The sequence below is a fragment of the Exophiala xenobiotica genome (assembly GCF_000835505.1).
Source record: "Exophiala xenobiotica strain CBS 118157 unplaced genomic scaffold supercont1.2, whole genome shotgun sequence".
In the NCBI taxonomy this organism is placed as follows: domain Eukaryota; kingdom Fungi; phylum Ascomycota; class Eurotiomycetes; order Chaetothyriales; family Herpotrichiellaceae; genus Exophiala; species Exophiala xenobiotica.
Window position 1 is genome coordinate 2,196,395 of NW_013562493.1, and position 16,504 is coordinate 2,212,898.

The 16,504-nt window shown below is 51.1% G+C and overlaps 5 protein-coding genes across 6 annotated transcripts; 3 read left to right on the plus strand and 2 right to left on the minus strand.

Moving 5' to 3' along the window:
* The first annotated feature begins 1,183 nt into the window (after positions 1 to 1,183).
* PV05_03013 (uncharacterized protein) lies at positions 1,184 to 2,528 on the plus strand. Its single transcript, XM_013463631.1, has one exon. It carries the CDS (start codon positions 1,393 to 1,395, stop codon positions 2,032 to 2,034), a length of 642 nt encoding a protein of 213 aa, XP_013319085.1. The 5' UTR covers positions 1,184 to 1,392; the 3' UTR covers positions 2,035 to 2,528.
* A 14-nt stretch (positions 2,529 to 2,542) lies between these two features.
* Positions 2,543 to 6,957, plus strand: PV05_03014. Of its 2 annotated transcripts, XM_013463632.1 has the most exons (3): positions 2,543 to 3,007; positions 3,062 to 6,627; positions 6,675 to 6,957. In XM_013463632.1, the coding sequence occupies exons 1-2, from the start codon at positions 2,618 to 2,620 to the stop codon at positions 4,715 to 4,717; spliced, it is 2,046 nt and encodes a 681-aa protein (XP_013319086.1). In that variant the 5' UTR covers positions 2,543 to 2,617; the 3' UTR covers positions 4,718 to 6,627; positions 6,675 to 6,957. The 2 variants fall into 2 exon arrangements, with proteins under 2 accessions (XP_013319086.1, XP_013319087.1); XM_013463633.1 differs by having other exon boundaries at positions 3,062 to 6,957.
* A 404-nt stretch (positions 6,958 to 7,361) lies between these two features.
* Positions 7,362 to 10,086, minus strand: PV05_03015 (uncharacterized protein). Its single transcript, XM_013463634.1, has 2 exons — positions 9,226 to 10,086; positions 7,362 to 9,166 (listed from the first exon to the last, which is right to left on the minus strand). The coding sequence occupies exons 1-2, from the start codon at positions 9,313 to 9,315 to the stop codon at positions 7,556 to 7,558; spliced, it is 1,701 nt and encodes a 566-aa protein (XP_013319088.1). The 5' UTR covers positions 9,316 to 10,086; the 3' UTR covers positions 7,362 to 7,555.
* A 2,762-nt stretch (positions 10,087 to 12,848) lies between these two features.
* PV05_03016 (uncharacterized protein) lies at positions 12,849 to 15,046 on the minus strand. Its single transcript, XM_013463635.1, has one exon. The coding sequence runs from the start codon at positions 14,933 to 14,935 to the stop codon at positions 12,935 to 12,937; it is 2,001 nt and encodes a 666-aa protein (XP_013319089.1). The 5' UTR covers positions 14,936 to 15,046; the 3' UTR covers positions 12,849 to 12,934.
* Positions 15,047 to 15,221: 175 nt separating this feature from the next.
* On the plus strand, positions 15,222 to 16,425 carry PV05_03017 (eukaryotic translation initiation factor 5A-2). Its single transcript, XM_013463636.1, has 4 exons — positions 15,222 to 15,427; positions 15,557 to 15,823; positions 15,878 to 16,010; positions 16,060 to 16,425. Exons 1-4 carry the CDS (start codon positions 15,410 to 15,412, stop codon positions 16,122 to 16,124), a joined length of 483 nt encoding a protein of 160 aa, XP_013319090.1. The 5' UTR covers positions 15,222 to 15,409; the 3' UTR covers positions 16,125 to 16,425.
* Positions 16,426 to 16,504: the final 79 nt, after the last annotated feature.

Consider the following 16,504-nt stretch of genomic DNA (forward strand, 5'->3'; position numbering starts at 1 on the left):
TCTATACTCGCCCAGTATGCAGCTCGGATCATTCTTCTTCTTCGTCGCCCGCGGTGAGGTATTTATGCTTGATGTCCTTCCATTGCCGCTAGATTTGCCGGTTAGAGCTGCCTGAATAACACGAGAATACAGCGAGGCGCTTGAACATACTCCTTTGTTCCAAGAATCCCACATTGCGTTTGTACCGGACTCGAACGCGCTGCACACTCCATCAGTCCACATGTTCCTCTTCTATCTTGCCAGTTGCAAAGCTCACATTTCGAAAGCGAAGGCGCCGGCAAAGACGGTCGTTAGGAAAGCGGCATTTTTTCGAAAGACGGCGCTGCCTGGGTCAGTATGCAGGAAGGCGTTGTTCACATGGAATCGTACTTGAAAAGGCCCGAGGAGATCCGTGTCTATCAGAGTTAATAGAGCTTCAGGTGAGCCCTGAACGGTGTAGCTTACCACAAGCGACATTGTGAATGTGTCAGTGTCCACTCAATGGCGCGGGCGGACTCAGCGTGGCTAGGAGGACGTTCACAAGTTACTTATGGTCGGTCAATCAGACAATGTCGAAGCTGCAGTTTGGAAGCTTCAATTCAGCCGCCAAGGTTTTCATCCAATTTGGGAATAAGGCGATGCCGCCCTGTACTCACCCCAGCCCAAGCGAGTTGGGTGAGCGACTCGGCGATCACCCGCGACTCACCGTGGGACCGCACTTCTGATATGCTCTCTGGCTGGGACATCTTGGAAGTGTCGTGGACGTATTAATACCCAGTTCGCCCTCTCCGCAACCTGTAGCAGAATTCAGGCACCCCTGTTCTTAAGCTTTCAAGGGACTATGATGAAAAAAGGGCTCAAACAAAGTAACCCAGGCCTGCACCCGACCACTGGTGGATCTGGGAGCAGTGTACGGAGTAACCCGTGTGGTTTCGAGCCGATTTGATTTCTGAGTCCCATTGACTGAATTAGTCTACACAGTATCCGTATACTGAGCAGGTATCGGCGTGGCAATGATGATTATTAAAGCGGCTTATAGAGCGGACATATACTATGTAGAGTCTATTTCACTTTGCTTAAGCCATCAAGCGCGAACCAGAAGAGAAGGGCCTGTCGCCGCTCTAAACATTGTCGCCGGCTCCATCCGCCAATAGCAACTCTGCAATGATAATCTTCCCTGTATTCAGTAAACCCCAGCCTGTGAGCCGCAAATCAGTCACTATTTTGCATGCTTCCTCCTCTTTCCCAGAATCTTGGACGCCCTCACTCAGTCCTTATCTAATGATCAGCGCTTGTAGTCTATTCAAGTTCGAACGAAGACCCAACAAGCTCGAACATGTTGCACCATCCTTGACCAAGGTGACTTTGGCAGCCATTCCGCCTTAGTGACGGATTTAGTGGTTGCATAGCAATATGTCCAATATCAGCAAAGCCGGCATCGAAACCACCGCCGACGGTGCATCCTTTATTCCTTCTTCACAGCGCGCGGACGGCTCTACCCGAAAAGAGATCAGGGTGCGGCCAGGTTACCGACCACCCGAAGACATCGAGACCTATAAGAATCGCAGTGCCGAGGCATGGAAGAGCAGGGGCAAAGGCGGTGTACCCGGAGCCGAACCTGTCTTGCTCGCAATAGACGACAGTGTGGCGAAGAGCAAGAATGCCAAGCGAAGGGAGGCTGCCCGTAAGAAAGCCGCCGCAGACAATGCGGTGGGAGATGCAGTGGCGGATGATCTCACTTCAGCCATGCAGCAGGCGAACATCTCCGAAGCAGATAAGCTCAAAGAGAACTGGCGGGACCCTACTAAGCTACAAGTCAATGAGACCGCTTCGCATGAAGCCGAGCTGCAGAAGAAGATACGGAATCAACTGAAGAAATTAAAGGCTGTCCGAGAACTGAAAGAAAAGCGAGCGGCTGGAGAGAAACTGTCGCCGGAGCAGATCATGAAGATCGGTAAGGAACGTGAACTTCTACGTGACCTGAAGAAACTAGGATATGATGGGCCGGAAGTGCAAGCAGATTTCGTCAAACCTGCGAGTGATGAGTCGACATGATGGGCTACCACACGAATCTCAATTTCAAGACCTCTGGACATTTTGGGGACAAGTGGACCTGGGCGACAAGAGCTTCCAGCATCCTGCCAGGATTGACACCGAGCTGCGCTGTCTGGATGAAGCAACTTACGAAACAGAGCCTGTCAGCAGGAAGCATCTGGCCATGAACCCCAGCCTCCAACGGCATCTGCGAATAAAGGCGTGAATGGAAGAAGAGGTGAAGAGTGGACTCTATCGCCATCGACCGAATCTCTCGGCCACAGTCCACTTGGAAGCCGACAAAGGCTCCAAAGAGGGCGAAAGTACGGTCCATGCTTGTGGGTGTTGTATTAAAGATAGCCAGCTAGGTGCCAGCCCGTGCGAGCCTTGTCGGAAACAAGGCAAACGCGATCCCCGGGTGATCTTCAGGCGGCCAAGATCGGAGCTCGAGCGGAGGCAGGTGCGCCGAAGACACGCATCAAACAACTCCAATAAATTCACAAGACAAGCATAGCACATACTTTGTGTACTCGTAGAAGACGCTCCTTCCACAATCATTCTTAGGCCCTACGTACATGCACCACGTGGTGTAGCTCCTCTGGAGATGCGCTTAGGTGGTCACAATGCATTGTACAAGCACGCAGTGAAACGTGCAATATGGCCTCAAACGAGGCAATGCCAATTCCTCCGCTGCTTCACCTCTACCTCCAGAAACAATACCGTCGAGCTTGATCTGTCATTCAGAGACACCCCCAACCCTAATGCCAAATCCATTGCGGTTATAGGCGGCGGTATCACCGGGCTCGCTACAGCTTACAATCTGACCCAGCGAATACCAGATGCGAAAATCACAATATATGAGGAGAAAGACCGATTGGGGGGTTGGGTAGACTCTGAGGTCATTAAAGTCGACAATGGAGAGATATTGTTCGAATGGGGACCGAGGACATTACGTCCAGCATTGGGCGATTCCGGACTAGCCACTGTTGACCTGGTATTTGACAATTATGGCAACGGAGATACCTTGTGCTGATCATTCTTTCTTCAGCTGAAAGACCTCGACCTAGTCAAGGAGGTCCTTCCAATATCGAAACACAGCCCGGCGGCCTTGAACAGATTTATATATTATCCAGACCACCTTGTGCTCATGCCGGGTCCTGTTCGTGGATTCTTAGAACTGCTCCATCGGCTGTGGATGGCCTGGGACGAACCGATATACGAAGGGTTGATTTCGGCAGCCCTTGCAGAGCCCTGGGTTGCTCTGCGGGCTCCCGACATCAAGGATGAGTCAGTCGGACATTTCATGACGCGCAGATTTGGGAAGAACTTGACGGATAATCTAGCATCAGCTTTCTTCCATGGAATCTATGCTGGCGATTTATATCGGCTTAGCGTCCGCACCCTGCTGCCTAAGCTGTGGTATCTAGAAGGCAGAGACAGGGAGAACGAACCCGGACTGTTGTTGACCATGGTGGCTTTGATGAGGAGTCGCCAGGTACCCGTCCTGGAGAGACAAGTCAGATTCGCCGGAATTGATGTACGTGAACAGTATAACACCAATCCTCTGCGGAAAGCCTTGGTCGCGCTGCTGCAGAGGTCGAGTGTGTACACTTTTAGACGAGGCTTGGGTGAACTCACCACTTCACTCGAGACAGCGTTATCTTCGAATTCCAACGTCACGATACAGAAATCTGCTTACGTCGACCATATCAGTTTCAAGCGAGATGAGAAGACTATATCAGTCAGCACTAAATCTCCCACGATCGATAAGACGGCATCGAAGTTCAACTATGTGGTGTCGACTCTTGGGCCGTATGCGAAGGCAATGTACCTAACGAAGTCCAGGTCGATGCATGCGGACACCAGCGTTAAAGCAGCTCTCCGACGAAGCGGTTCCTCTGTCAGTGTTATGGTTGTAAATCTTTATTACAGCAATCCAGATCTGATACCACCGTCATACAGAGGATTTGGGTATCTCATTCCCCGTTCTATACCTGCCGAGCAGAACCCAGAGCGTGCACTGGGCGTTATTTTCAGTTCAGAGACTTCTGGACGCCCGGGTGGCTTTGAAGATAATATGTTAATGTATCTCAAGAAGATGGCGGTGGAGTTGGCACAGAAACAAGGCAACATGACACATACAGAAAAGCACAAGAATCAGAACGACCACGCAACTTCCGCTCCCGACAGCGAGCAGGGAGAACTAAATAAGTCACGACGTTTCATTCCAGAGGATGGGAAGGACGAAGGCCAAGATACTGCACCTGGTACGAAACTCACCGTGATGATGGGGGGTCACTGGTGGGATTACTGGGCTCCCGAAGACATTCCGAGTCCAGAGGAGGCTATTGACATGTCTAAAACACTGCTCAGGAGGCACCTGGGAATCGATGAAGAGCCCGAATTAGCGAAAGCACGACTGAACCGCGATTGCATCCCTCAATATCAGGTGGGGTACCGAGATGATATGGCCAAGATCCACCAAGCTCTTCTGGGTGAATATGAAGGACGCTTGAAAGTCGCTGGCCCATGGTGGCAAGGTGCCGTGGGTGTCAACGACTGCATCCAGAAGGCTCGTGAAACGGCTTGGGCAATTGAACACCAGTGGGATGATCACACAGGACTAGAGGATTACACAAAAGACGAGGTCTGGTATTTTAACGATGTCGGGAAAAGGGAGCTCACTCGAGACAACCCGCGATAGGAGCCTGTTGCTGCAAGCGCAAAAGATTTGTCAGAGCAACCGAACCACCGGATATTTCACAAGGTGTCAAGCCAAATCACAATCGCAAAACATGCCTCATTGCGAATTCATACTCAGCACAAGGAAGGACGCATGTCGCGAAGTGCAAGAGAGGCTTCACCACCGTCGACTGCTTGAGAAAGAGGGGGAAACGAGAAAAGCTGAGTCAGTTTCAGCAAGTCCCTAGCTGGCACCTCGACGGAAATATTATGTCGAACATGGTCGAGGCAAGTTTGACAACTTGCACGCCCTTCACTAACAGAATCAAAATCTCGACCAATCATAACGCATGAGGCTGACTGCTCTCTCCGCGTCCAGAGTAAAGCCTATCTGCATCCTGCATCCCGCGTTCCAGACAGTATCACGAAGAAAGGGATTGGATGCTGCGTGTTCGTCGCCATCTGAGCACCGTAGGAACATAGCCAACGGGTCTGGTTGTCAAAGAGCACGTGGCTTGACCATCAACGCCGATATCGCCTGGTCACTTTCAGCTTTTAGCTTCCCTTACCTCATTTCTTTCCGTCTAATTTTGTCTACCCATTCAATGGCCCTGGCTCCGAACTGCCGGACGCCTGGCGGATTGTCTCGCTTGCGTATTCGACATTCCTCTCGATCTTCGGTCTGGACTTATGAATCACGACTTCTCAAGCTCTGCCAGCCAGGCACAATGTACTCCGTACAGGCATTCCTGTTCCCATCCCACTACTTCCCTCGAACTTCTTCCATTCATGTATGGGTATGCTGATCCATCCTGCACCTCTCGATCCATATATATATATACAGGCAGGTACGGAGACGCAATACCTGAACATCGCGGTTTACTAATCCTCTACCGCGTATATCCCGCGCACCACGCCCTACACTGACAACATCCTCCACACAGTATCCACCAAGCCACGAGGCTAGGCTTCGGCAAGATCCTGATTTGATCGTTTCATTTTGTTTCGCTTAGCGCAAAAGGAGTTGTGCAATTCAATTGGATGCAGTCTGTGTGGGAAGCATAGGACCAGCGACAGGTCCAGAGCTTATGTGATTCGTACTCGGACCTAGGCATTGCTTCTCCCTCTGACTCTTTCCTGTCCTTCTTCTCTTTCCCTTTCTCCTTGCTTTACGAGCACCTCGCGGAAGTGGGCAGATGTCATTTGGGTCGACAGCTGTTCTTCAGGAGGTTTCATGTCCTCAGTTGGATCCATCAACCCGGCGCAGGCGTCGACATGTGTAGCTCAGCTCCGAACATCAACCCTTTGACCTCACGGGGCCCGGCGGTGACCTCGTCGACATAATGAACGCTTCGATGCCTCAAATCTTCGAATTTTGAGTCGAGAACCGAACGAGAGCTGAGAACACTCGAGTTCAAGAGACCTCAACAACAGTGGCAAGACAATCAACCCAAACCAACCAACCCAACTTGGCAAAGAACCATACCGACCGACCGGCCGGGACAAGTTAACTGTGCTTTGGCTTTGTTACTGGGAAGATGTTTATCTCCCTTCTCCCGGCCAGGCCCTCGGCGGGCTCGACTGTCCCGTTATTGTCGTCGTGTCGCGAAGACATCGCAGATGCCTCAGATCGTATCGACAAAGTATTTCCCCATTCGCGACCAAGACACCACAAAAAGCCGACCCCCTTTGGTCGGGCTTCGCCTTGACCTGACGCGACAGGACGCGACACATCACACGACACGACGCAACGCGGCTTGTTCATGAAAGCGAGCAGGAAGCAAGACAAGAGCATCGAAAACGAACTGTACTCAGTAAAGCAGTCCAGTCCAGATAACGCAAAAAGACGAGCAGAGCAGCCTGAAGAAGGGCGTGCACAGCCTGTCTGTCTCCCTACCTCGTCAGGGAATGTTTTCTTTCCCTTCTCACGGTGTACGTTCTCGTTCTGCGCTGTGCCTATCTATCTCATTTCACCACAGAACCACACAACCAACGAACCAACGAGATCGAGGCTATGTACGTTAGAAGGCCAGAACGACTCGGCGTATAGAATTGCCCAAAAAAGGAGCAAGAGTAAAAACATCCGTCTTTCCTGCGGAGAACTCGGCATGGCATGTCATAATACCAGACCAACGAAGAAAAGGGGAGCAAGACGCCTTTCAGCCATAGACATGGATATGGCCTCTACAATAACCGAATCTGGTTTGATCGCGATACTCCTGACACGAAATGAAAAACGAAAACGAAGACGAAAATGAAAACGAAGACGAAAATGAAAACGAAGACGAAAATGAAAACGAAGACGAAAATGAAAACGAAGACGAAAATGAAAACGAAAGGCAAACAAGAAGACAAGCGTTCGACGTCAGCGCCCAATTCATGAAGATCCCATACACTAACCAATGAAGAGGCGACCCGGCGGAATCAATGTTGGGCTGTGTGGCTGGCTTCGGTGCGAGTACGGAGTAAGCAACATGGAAAACACTGTAAGCTCAGCGCAAAAAAAAGAAACAAACGACGACTGCAATCGAATGCTGACAATCCCGATCATCCAGCAAACCTCACAATGATATTTAAGCACACAGCACAAGTACGAAATACTCGGGAATGCCTCCTCAATCATATATCACATTAAAGGACAATGAAGCTACGAACATGATAGAGGATGAATGTTTCAGGTACGTCACATTAATTCGTAGCCCGTCTTACGACGAACATATCTGGAGCTCTGCTTTTTTATGTCCATCTGACTAACACAATAAGCGAAGAACAGCAACGCATGCACACCTGGGTATGATATGTATGAATCATTTTTGACAAGGAGAGAGTCTGTCCTCCATCGATCCGCTTCATTACAACTCTATGCGATCCAGAACCACACTCTCTCGACCCAGTTACGAGGAACACGCTCTGGCCAAACAATGGCGTCAAGCGCAGCCTTTCCAGTATGCAGATCGGCCTCGGACGAAGGGATAAAGCGGGTGCGCTTGAAGATTCTCCAGAAGAGGTACAGGCCAAAATAGATGGGTACCCCGATGTAATCGGTGATGAAGGCCTGGTAGTCCCAACTTCCAGCAATCGAGTCGAAGCCGTTGAAGAAGATGATCAAGCTGAAGAAGATCAATGCCGCCCAGCCGAGGTACGGTTGGAACGGAGCGCGGAAGGGGAGATCGCTGCGACTAATGCCCTGGGCTTGGCAGGCCTTGTGGAACCGGATATACGCAATGTTAATGCTAACCCAGGTGAAGAGAGTTGAGATCGTCGTCAAATTCTGAAACCACGTGAAGACGGTGTTGGAGCCAGAAGAGCACGACATGTAGGTCAAGAGAGCGATCGAGCAGGTGATCAAGACGCACCAGATGGGGACACCGGTCTTTGAGCACTTGAGCAGGAATCTTGGTGCTTGTCGGTTCTGAGCGATGGCGTACAAGTATCGGGATCCGGTGTACAAAAAGGCATTGGCGGAGGAGGAAGCTGATGTCAGGATGACGGCGTTGATGATTGACGGAAGCACCTTGATACCAGCGCGAGCAATAGCAATAACCCAAGGAGATGAGGCGGCACCTGGGGCGCCACTTTCCTGAGCGCTGAGCAGGTGCGGGTCGTTGTAAGGGACGAGAACGCCGATGGCCAAAGAACCCAAGACGTAGAAGAAGAGAATACGCCAGAAGACACGTTTCACGGCCTTGGGTATGTTTCGACGCGGGTCTTCAGCCTCACCAGCAGCGACAGCGACCATTTCGACGCCACCATAGGAGAAGGCAGCATTGACAAGGGTTGACCACAGACCGAGAAAGCGACCAGTGCTGCCGCTAGCAATGTACTCCTTCATGGCGCCGGGGTTGTTCCAGTACTGGAAACCCAGGCGGTGCTGTCCGGGAACACCGCCGCAATCGATGATGAGGGCCAGGATCAAGAGACCGACAATCGTGACGATTTTGATGGAGGCGAAGATGAACTCGGCCTCTCCATAGATGGAGACAGCGAAGATGTTCAGACAGAGGACCAAGACGATGATGATAGAGATCCAAGCGGCTACGTTGATGTCTCGAGCACCGGACCAGTATTGGATGACCGACGAAGCAGCTGAGATTTCGGCACAGAGTGTGATGGCGCAGGAGTACCAGTTGTTCCAACCAACGGCAAAACCCATGGCATCGTCGACGTATCGGGCGCAAAATTGAGGGATCGCACCGGGAAGAGGGAGCCAAGTCGCCATCTCACCAAGAGACATCATCATAGCAAAGACTGCGAGACCAGTGAAGGTGTAACCGAGCAAGACTGAGAGAGGACCGGCTTGGGTGAAGGCACGACCGATACCCAAGAACAGACCGGTACCGATGGTGCCACCGAGAGCAATGAACTGGATATGGCGGGACTTCAGACCTCGCGAGACGTAACCGTATTCTTCGGCTGTCGCAATGTCACCGTACATGTCGGTGGCCTCGTTGATCTTGGAACCTCGGCGAGCCTGCAGAAGATGGGTCAATTCGGGGAGAGGATCTCGTAATCGCGACGGGTGAGACATACCTCCATCTTATTGACCTCACTCTGGTTGACAGGGAGGTGGTCTGGCGACTCGGAGCCAGAGCCAATGCGGAAGTCATGGTTCTTCTCCATGATGAAGGAGCGTGTATGGATGACGGTTGGTTGTGGACAGGAGGCTCGACAGCTTCTTGTCGAGGTTGGTCACGAATGCGCAGGAAGACCTGTTGACCAAGGAGTATTGGAGACAGAAAGGAAGCGCCGCAGGTGGACGAGGGTGGTATATGTAGGACCACGAGCTGCGTGTGGATGGTGGTGTGCAGGAGCAAGGTATGCTGGCCTGGGCTATCGCATGATCGCTCGCGCCGAAAGCCACACAAGATGAGCCTGGTCGAGGTGACCGGGAGAGTGCTACGCTGCGGTCCACCGTTGGAGCGGAGAATGGAGGATGTGAGAGGATGGGCGTCCAAAGGCAGCTAGCTTGTGAGATGTTCAGGGATCAACAGGATGGTCTTCGCCGATGGTTGGTGAGGCGTCGATCTAAAGAGGACAAGGGTTTGCGAAAGGCTAGAAGCTCGAGACAAGTCGCTGTCGCAGAAAGGTGAGTGGCAGTTGGAAGGAAGGGGAGTGATCTCCGTTGATTCGAGGCAATCGACGAGTGAGAGTCAAGGGCCGCGGTGGCAAGATGGAAGTTGCAGTGACTGACTTCGCAAAGCCCAACAAGTCATCACGAACAGTCATTAGGTCGCTAACTGGGAGGATTGGTGAATGATCATTCATTGGTGAAGTCCGATGCAGCTGTCCCTTCAACCCTTGTCTAGTGTCACCGGGGAACGAGTTCCACTCACAACGCAACTCTCTTATCTTTCAACGGCGTCGAAGCCAAATCCAGGAGCTTGATCGGGGAGGCAGCCTTGCAGGAATCGCCATAGGATCAGTCGTTCACACCATTTGGAACAGACGGGGATGCCGACGACAGACGCGGGTTTGGTGATGGCTCGAAACGTATCACAATTTTCAAGAGAAGAGAGATGAATTATAAGGGAGCAAGTGATGAACGTGACCAACACGAGCGCCGAGGACCAGCTGGCAGCATGAGAGGAGAGTTTGTGGGGTAAGAACTAAGAAGCACTGGTACAACTGGGCAGAGGTTGCGTTGCAATCTCGCACTGGATGAGGAAGGTTGCCAATTGCCAATTGCCAATTAAGCTTGACTGCCCATTCAAGGCTTCTCTAAGCTCAACAAGGCCCGGAGCAACAGGCTTGACCACTGCTTGACCAAACAACATGACAACATGACAACATGGACGCCGTGGACGCCTTATCAAATCTCGAGTCTAATAATACACCCTCGCACTCGTTGTCAATTATTATTGTGTGCATGCAGTGTCACCAAGTACTCACCAGCTACAATGTGTACCATAGTACATACATTGTGTACCCCTTCACTCCGGCAACTCATGCGACCAGCCTGCAAACGGATCACGACCCTAATGCGGACCCCGCTCCCGAGCTGGGTCTGGGCTTAGGATGCCTAAGACAGATGTCTGGTGCGGCTAAGACAGATGCACAGAGAGGCTACGAGCTATTAGGCCAAAGACCTTCTGGAAGGTGGCAAAGAAGAAAAGAAGAAAGCAAATCACCTGAAGTTGGGTGTCACTCAAGATCCACGGGCCGCACTAATGCAACTTTCATCGCCTCGTCGCCGAGGTTCACACTCAGTGGCACTCCAACGTCCAGACTTCCTTCATCTGCCTCTTTCTGCCTCTTACAAGCGAATAAACGACAGGACACGTTCGTGTGTCGCTACGAGTATCGAAAGAACCCCCTACCAATGTTCATCTGCATTTCTACGAGTATATAGTCGAAGGTCGGTGTCCTCCGTCTCGCCACTACGCACTTCCGCTGGCTGTGGCTTTATGCCCAGCACGCCATCAGACCCTCTCGTGATGTTATCTGCTGGCTGTAACCTTCTCGCTTAAGCTCTCCTATACAAGGCAAGACACCTGTGACTAAGGTACAAGAACAATCATAATAAGAAAGTACAAGTTGCGATGGGCCGGCGGTAAGCGTCACGCTTATATCGGTATTATTGTAGACACAATTCCATCTCGAACATTGTTTCATCCCCGGAGCCTGCTGCTGCTCGTGTGCCACCTCAAAGTCAGCCTCGCCCCCTCGGAGGCAAATATTGCTTATCTCTGTCCAACCGAAGTCTCGAGACAAATGGCAAGCTCATTCGATCCACACTACTGGTGTCCGTACAAAGATGTCAAACTCCATCTGACCGACCATGCCTCATCCTTGCTTTCAGCCTCGAGGTCTCCGAAAACCCTTTTTCTTGATGGACAGGCTAACCACTCTGGCAGCGTCAAGCGATGTGAGGCAGAAGGTAAAGCTTTCCGAAAGGAAATCAATACTCGACGTCATGACCACGCACACCAGTTTCCATCATGATCGAGCATCGCCTAGATAAGCCACAAACTCTCCCTTGATCTCACGATGCCACAATCTGTTCGACCACAAGAGAAAGATCGACCTGCCAAGGCTGCATCGTGTCGAGATGTCTCATCACTGTCGTTGTCGGTCATCTCAACCTTTTCTTGCTCGATCACCAGCACAATATACTCGTGAGGTCAGAGCGGGCGTCCTTGTCGTCATACTGGTGTCCAAGCACCCCTTAGACCACGGCCTCGTCTTCGGAAGGCCTGCGGCAAGGCTCACTAGACTCATCTATACACCAGCCAGCCACACTGTATGCCGACGACGCCTGCATGGGCTTCTGTCACCGATCTTGGGCCGCTGGTCGCTGATCGCTGACGCTGAATGCTTCCTCGCCAATATCTAGATTTGAGTTGTGGAAGTTGAATTCAATTTCTCGCTTGTGGAAGCCATGTCGATTTCTATCGGTAGGTAGACGCGGTCAGATTGTCTCAATAACAGGCGAACAACGTCACTTCTTCCAAGACATCAAAACCACTTCTACGACAAAGATGCCTTGGCTTCGACATGACGTATCCATCAGCGATATTACTGTACGTTTCCTATCCCTGGAACGTACAGCATCGCAATTCCATGTCTGTCTGTCTCTCTTACACGACTCTCAGGGGAGACCGACTGGCTTTGGATAACCATTGGTTGACAGCGCAACCCACCTATCGACCACAAGATCGATCTGGGTCAAAAATAGGACAACAATACTAAAACCAAATGACCTGAAAACCCCAAAAGTATATCAAGAACAATTACCGTGCAGCAGCAAAAAAGCAAAAGGCAACAATCAACAACGAGGATTCGCAAATTGTCACCATCTTTGCTACTAACTCGTCGGCATGTGGCTTAAGTATGACTGAGCGAACGGGAAGTCCTGTTTTCCACAAAATCCTATGGTCGATTGCGAAAGCAAATCTGACGAGTGTGTATTTGATACACATTAAAAAAGGGTGGTGGGAATTGATCGGTTCTGCCACCCACTGATATCGTTTTCAAGAACCTGTTCCAACTTTCAATCAGCTTCTTGTTACCGAAACACTTCCCCAAGGGGTCCCTGTTGATGTACATGGGCCGGCCGAGCAGGTCGACCTCGGATAGTATACTGGTTCGCTTAGACTGGGCTTCCCAAAAGTATCAGGACGAAGTACCAAAGTTACTAAATACCTCCTACATAGCAAGGAGCAACAGCTAAAACTCGATAACGTATACGCGGAAACAGCCTGGTAATGAGCATGGTGCTTTTGAAGCATTCACAAGAGGTCTATCTACCTTTCATATCCCTCACCAAACTGCCAAAATGCTCCTTTTGCTCATCTGCCAGTTTTCCTTTCGTATCGCTTATGATAGTCAATACGAGACTATAATTATTATACAAGAACCTCGCCCGCTTGCTTGCATCGCCGGCGCCTTTGGCCAATTTACCCATCAGCGTCTCAAATTCAGAGCGCAATCGCCCGAGACTATTGGAGACCGGCTCATCATCGCCTGCCTCTGCGCTGAGCATCAGTATCCCCTGCAAAAACACGCCGAACCGCTGGGTGATTGCGTGCGGAGCGACCGAAGACCTCGACGCGTCGGATCCGCCGCCAACAAGTGAGAATGCTGCTGCAGCGCCGCGGTTTGTGGCTGTTGGGACCTTCTTCAGAGATTCGAGGTGTAGATCCATGACCTTTTGAAATCGTGGCCATAGCAGAATGTTAGTATAGTTGATATACGAGTCAGCAACTGGGACTTTGCGCCGCTGGAGCTGAAATGCGAAATGCTGATTCAGTCGCACACAGAGTAATATGCCTAGGCAATCATTTGTGTCTTCGACGAGCTGCTTGGTGAGATTGTGACCCATGGTGAAGGTGGGCTCGAAAATCTCCGATACCCGACGAGAGATCTGCTGGAAGGTGCTAGTGGAGAAGAGCTCTGTGAGGACGGAGTACTCAGCAGATACGTTATCAATCAGTGCTTGGTTGAAATTACGGAACGGGATTTCTAGGTAATGTGCCGACTTGCTTTCCTCGACCAGGTATGCTGGTAATGCTGAGTCGTTCTTTGATTTGAGCACGTCTTCTCGCCGGCCCAAGCGGAAGGCATCGTGCTGTGGAGGGGCAGATTTAGAGGCACCGAGCACGTTTCGTCTTGAGGGAGCAGGTTCTGATCCGAGCAGGTCGTACTGATCGAAGGTATGAAGTTGAAGAGAGGCAAGTGCCTGCTGGTATCGGGTGAAGTGACTGCTGTAGTACCATCTCATTGTATTGACATAAGCTTGTCCAATCTCTTCTGCCAGGACAGCATGATTGCGAGCAAGGAAAGCGTATAGGTCCTTGTAGCGCAAGAAGGTCTGCTGCTGTATCACCTGGGCATTGATGTTGGGTGACCGGAGAGCTTTGATCTGAGCTACAATGTAATCTCGTATTCGCTCTATTGCTTTGGCTTTGAGGTCATCAAGTAATGGCTTCATATCCTGCAGAGCCTTGACTTGCTCCGATTTCTGCTCCTTAGCCTCGACCACAGCAGCCCTCGCTTCGACCTCATTAAGAGCCCTGAGGAATGTTTCGTCAATTGGGCCATCGGCGATGGCCTTCACAGTGTAGGGTGAAAGGCTGACATCTTCGACAGCAGGACCGAGTAGCTTCTCAACATTGCGACGATTGTCGAGCATAGCGTTCAGCTGGACTGAACGAGCTTGTAGGTTTTCGATCTCAGCAGAGACTTGGCCTAGCTCTGCCTTGAAATTGGTCAAATAGGTCTCGACAGTCTTGAGAACTTCGTCACATTCCGCGATGGATGCGTGAAAGTCTTTGTATTTCTGCCTGTTCTCTTTCGCCGACACGACAGTTGTATGTTCAGCGCTCGTAGGCTGCACTGATGGCCCTGAATTCACGAACTCTTGCAGGCTGAGACCTCCAAAGTCGATCGTCGACCCGAGTGCGCCTTCCTGGCGAGTCCGTGTCGACGCATCCGGCTCATCCTTCGTCTGCCCAAGTATTTCGCGCAGGACCTGTACTGGGTCGGGAACATCAGGCGGCGGCTTTTGCTCGAAACGTAGTGCAGATCCATTAGCCGGTTTTTGGGGCAAGGCAAGTGAAGACGTAGAGGTGTTTGCGCTCAAGTCAAGCGAGGAAGAAGATCTGGTCGCGGACAGACCAAGACCCGCTCGTTGGGTGGGAGCGAGATGGGAGCTCCTGCGAGGAGCGGGAGAGTAGGGTCTGGAAGGGGTGAGAGCGCCGCTCGGAGTTGCAGCACCAGTGGAAAAGCGGTCAAGCCACATATCGTGCTTTCGACCCGTTAGCACTTGGAATCTTCATATCGTGTCATCTAAATATTGTCGAGGCGAAACGATCGTGACCGAAAGTGTCCTGTTGTGCCTGTGTCTGTCCCTTCGCATCTCAATGACTGCAGAATGACCGCAGGGGACTCACCGCGAGTCAGGGAGGCGTTGCCAAGCATGATGCCCAACATGGTTAGCCTTATGTTGTTCGATTAGCGGACCTTTGCAATGGTTTTTGTAGGTGATATTTTCTTATCGATCATTGGGCACATTTCGGGCGACCCCCGCCTCTCGCCTCGATCCCACTCACAAACTGCACTTTGATATTTTCTTGGGCTCTGGCCTGGATCTGTCTCCAACCAACAATTCACCCTCCCTCCCCTCTCTCTTGAAGTTGGTCGCACACCAGCTCATTTCATTCGGCTCATCTTCTTATCCTTGTTTCCTTTCGAACAGCATCTTTCCATCTTCACAATGGCCGACGACGCGCAGGTAAGCTGTCTCTCTTGACAACTTCCCCTCCTCTTCTAGTGTGTTCGGCGCACTTGAGCCTCAACGACCGTGGTTCACATTAGTTCCCAATCGTCATTGAACCACCAGTACTGACAAGATTCCTTTCAGCATGAGCACACCTTCGAGTCCGCCGATGCCGGTGCCTCGGCCACCTACCCTATGCAATGTTCCGCCTTGAGAAAGAACGGTTTCGTTGTCATCAAGGGTCGCCCATGCAAGATTGTCGACATGTCCACTTCCAAGACTGGCAAGCACGGTCACGCGAAGGTCCATTTGGTTGCTCTCGACATCTTTACTGGCAAGAAGTTGGAAGATCTCTCCCCATCCACCCACAACATGGAGGTTCCTAACGTCGTTCGTCGTGAATACCAATTGGTAAGAAGACTTGGCACCAATATGCGGGAAAGAGCAAGGTCTAACGCGCTGTAGCTCGATATCACCGATGATGGTTTCTTGTCCCTCATGTCTGATGATGGTACCACCAAGGATGACGTCAAGATGCCAGAAGGTGAAGTCGGTGACAAGATTGAGAAACTCTTCCGTACCGAAGAGAAGGACACCAGTAAGCGCCCTCCCATGCTGAGTCCTTTGGCAGATACTAATTGATTCAGATGTTATCGTGTTGACTGCTATGGGCGAAGAGCTCGCCATGGATGCTAAGGAAGCTCCCAAATAAATTGGTTGAAGCCGACGGCAATCCTGCGACTCGTTCCCCACGCCAACCACGCACGACGAGAGACACTTATGAGAACACGATCGGTACCAGGACAATTCTCTACTGTGGACATCTAGCCGGCAAGTCCCTCCCGAATTTGCAAAGAGCTAGGACCTAGATCTGCGACTTTGCCTGCAAAAGCAATTTCCGATCAGTGACGAATCCATTAGCCCTCAGCATTGCGTTTTTGATCCTTGGTAGTTAGACAAATTCAAGCAATTACCAACATATAGTTTGTCGTATCTCTCCATTTCTTATAAAATCTCTAGCCTTGAAAATCGTGAATGCTCGGTATTTGATTGGCGCAAGGCTACTACCCTTCAGCCTTGGTCCGTGCCGTG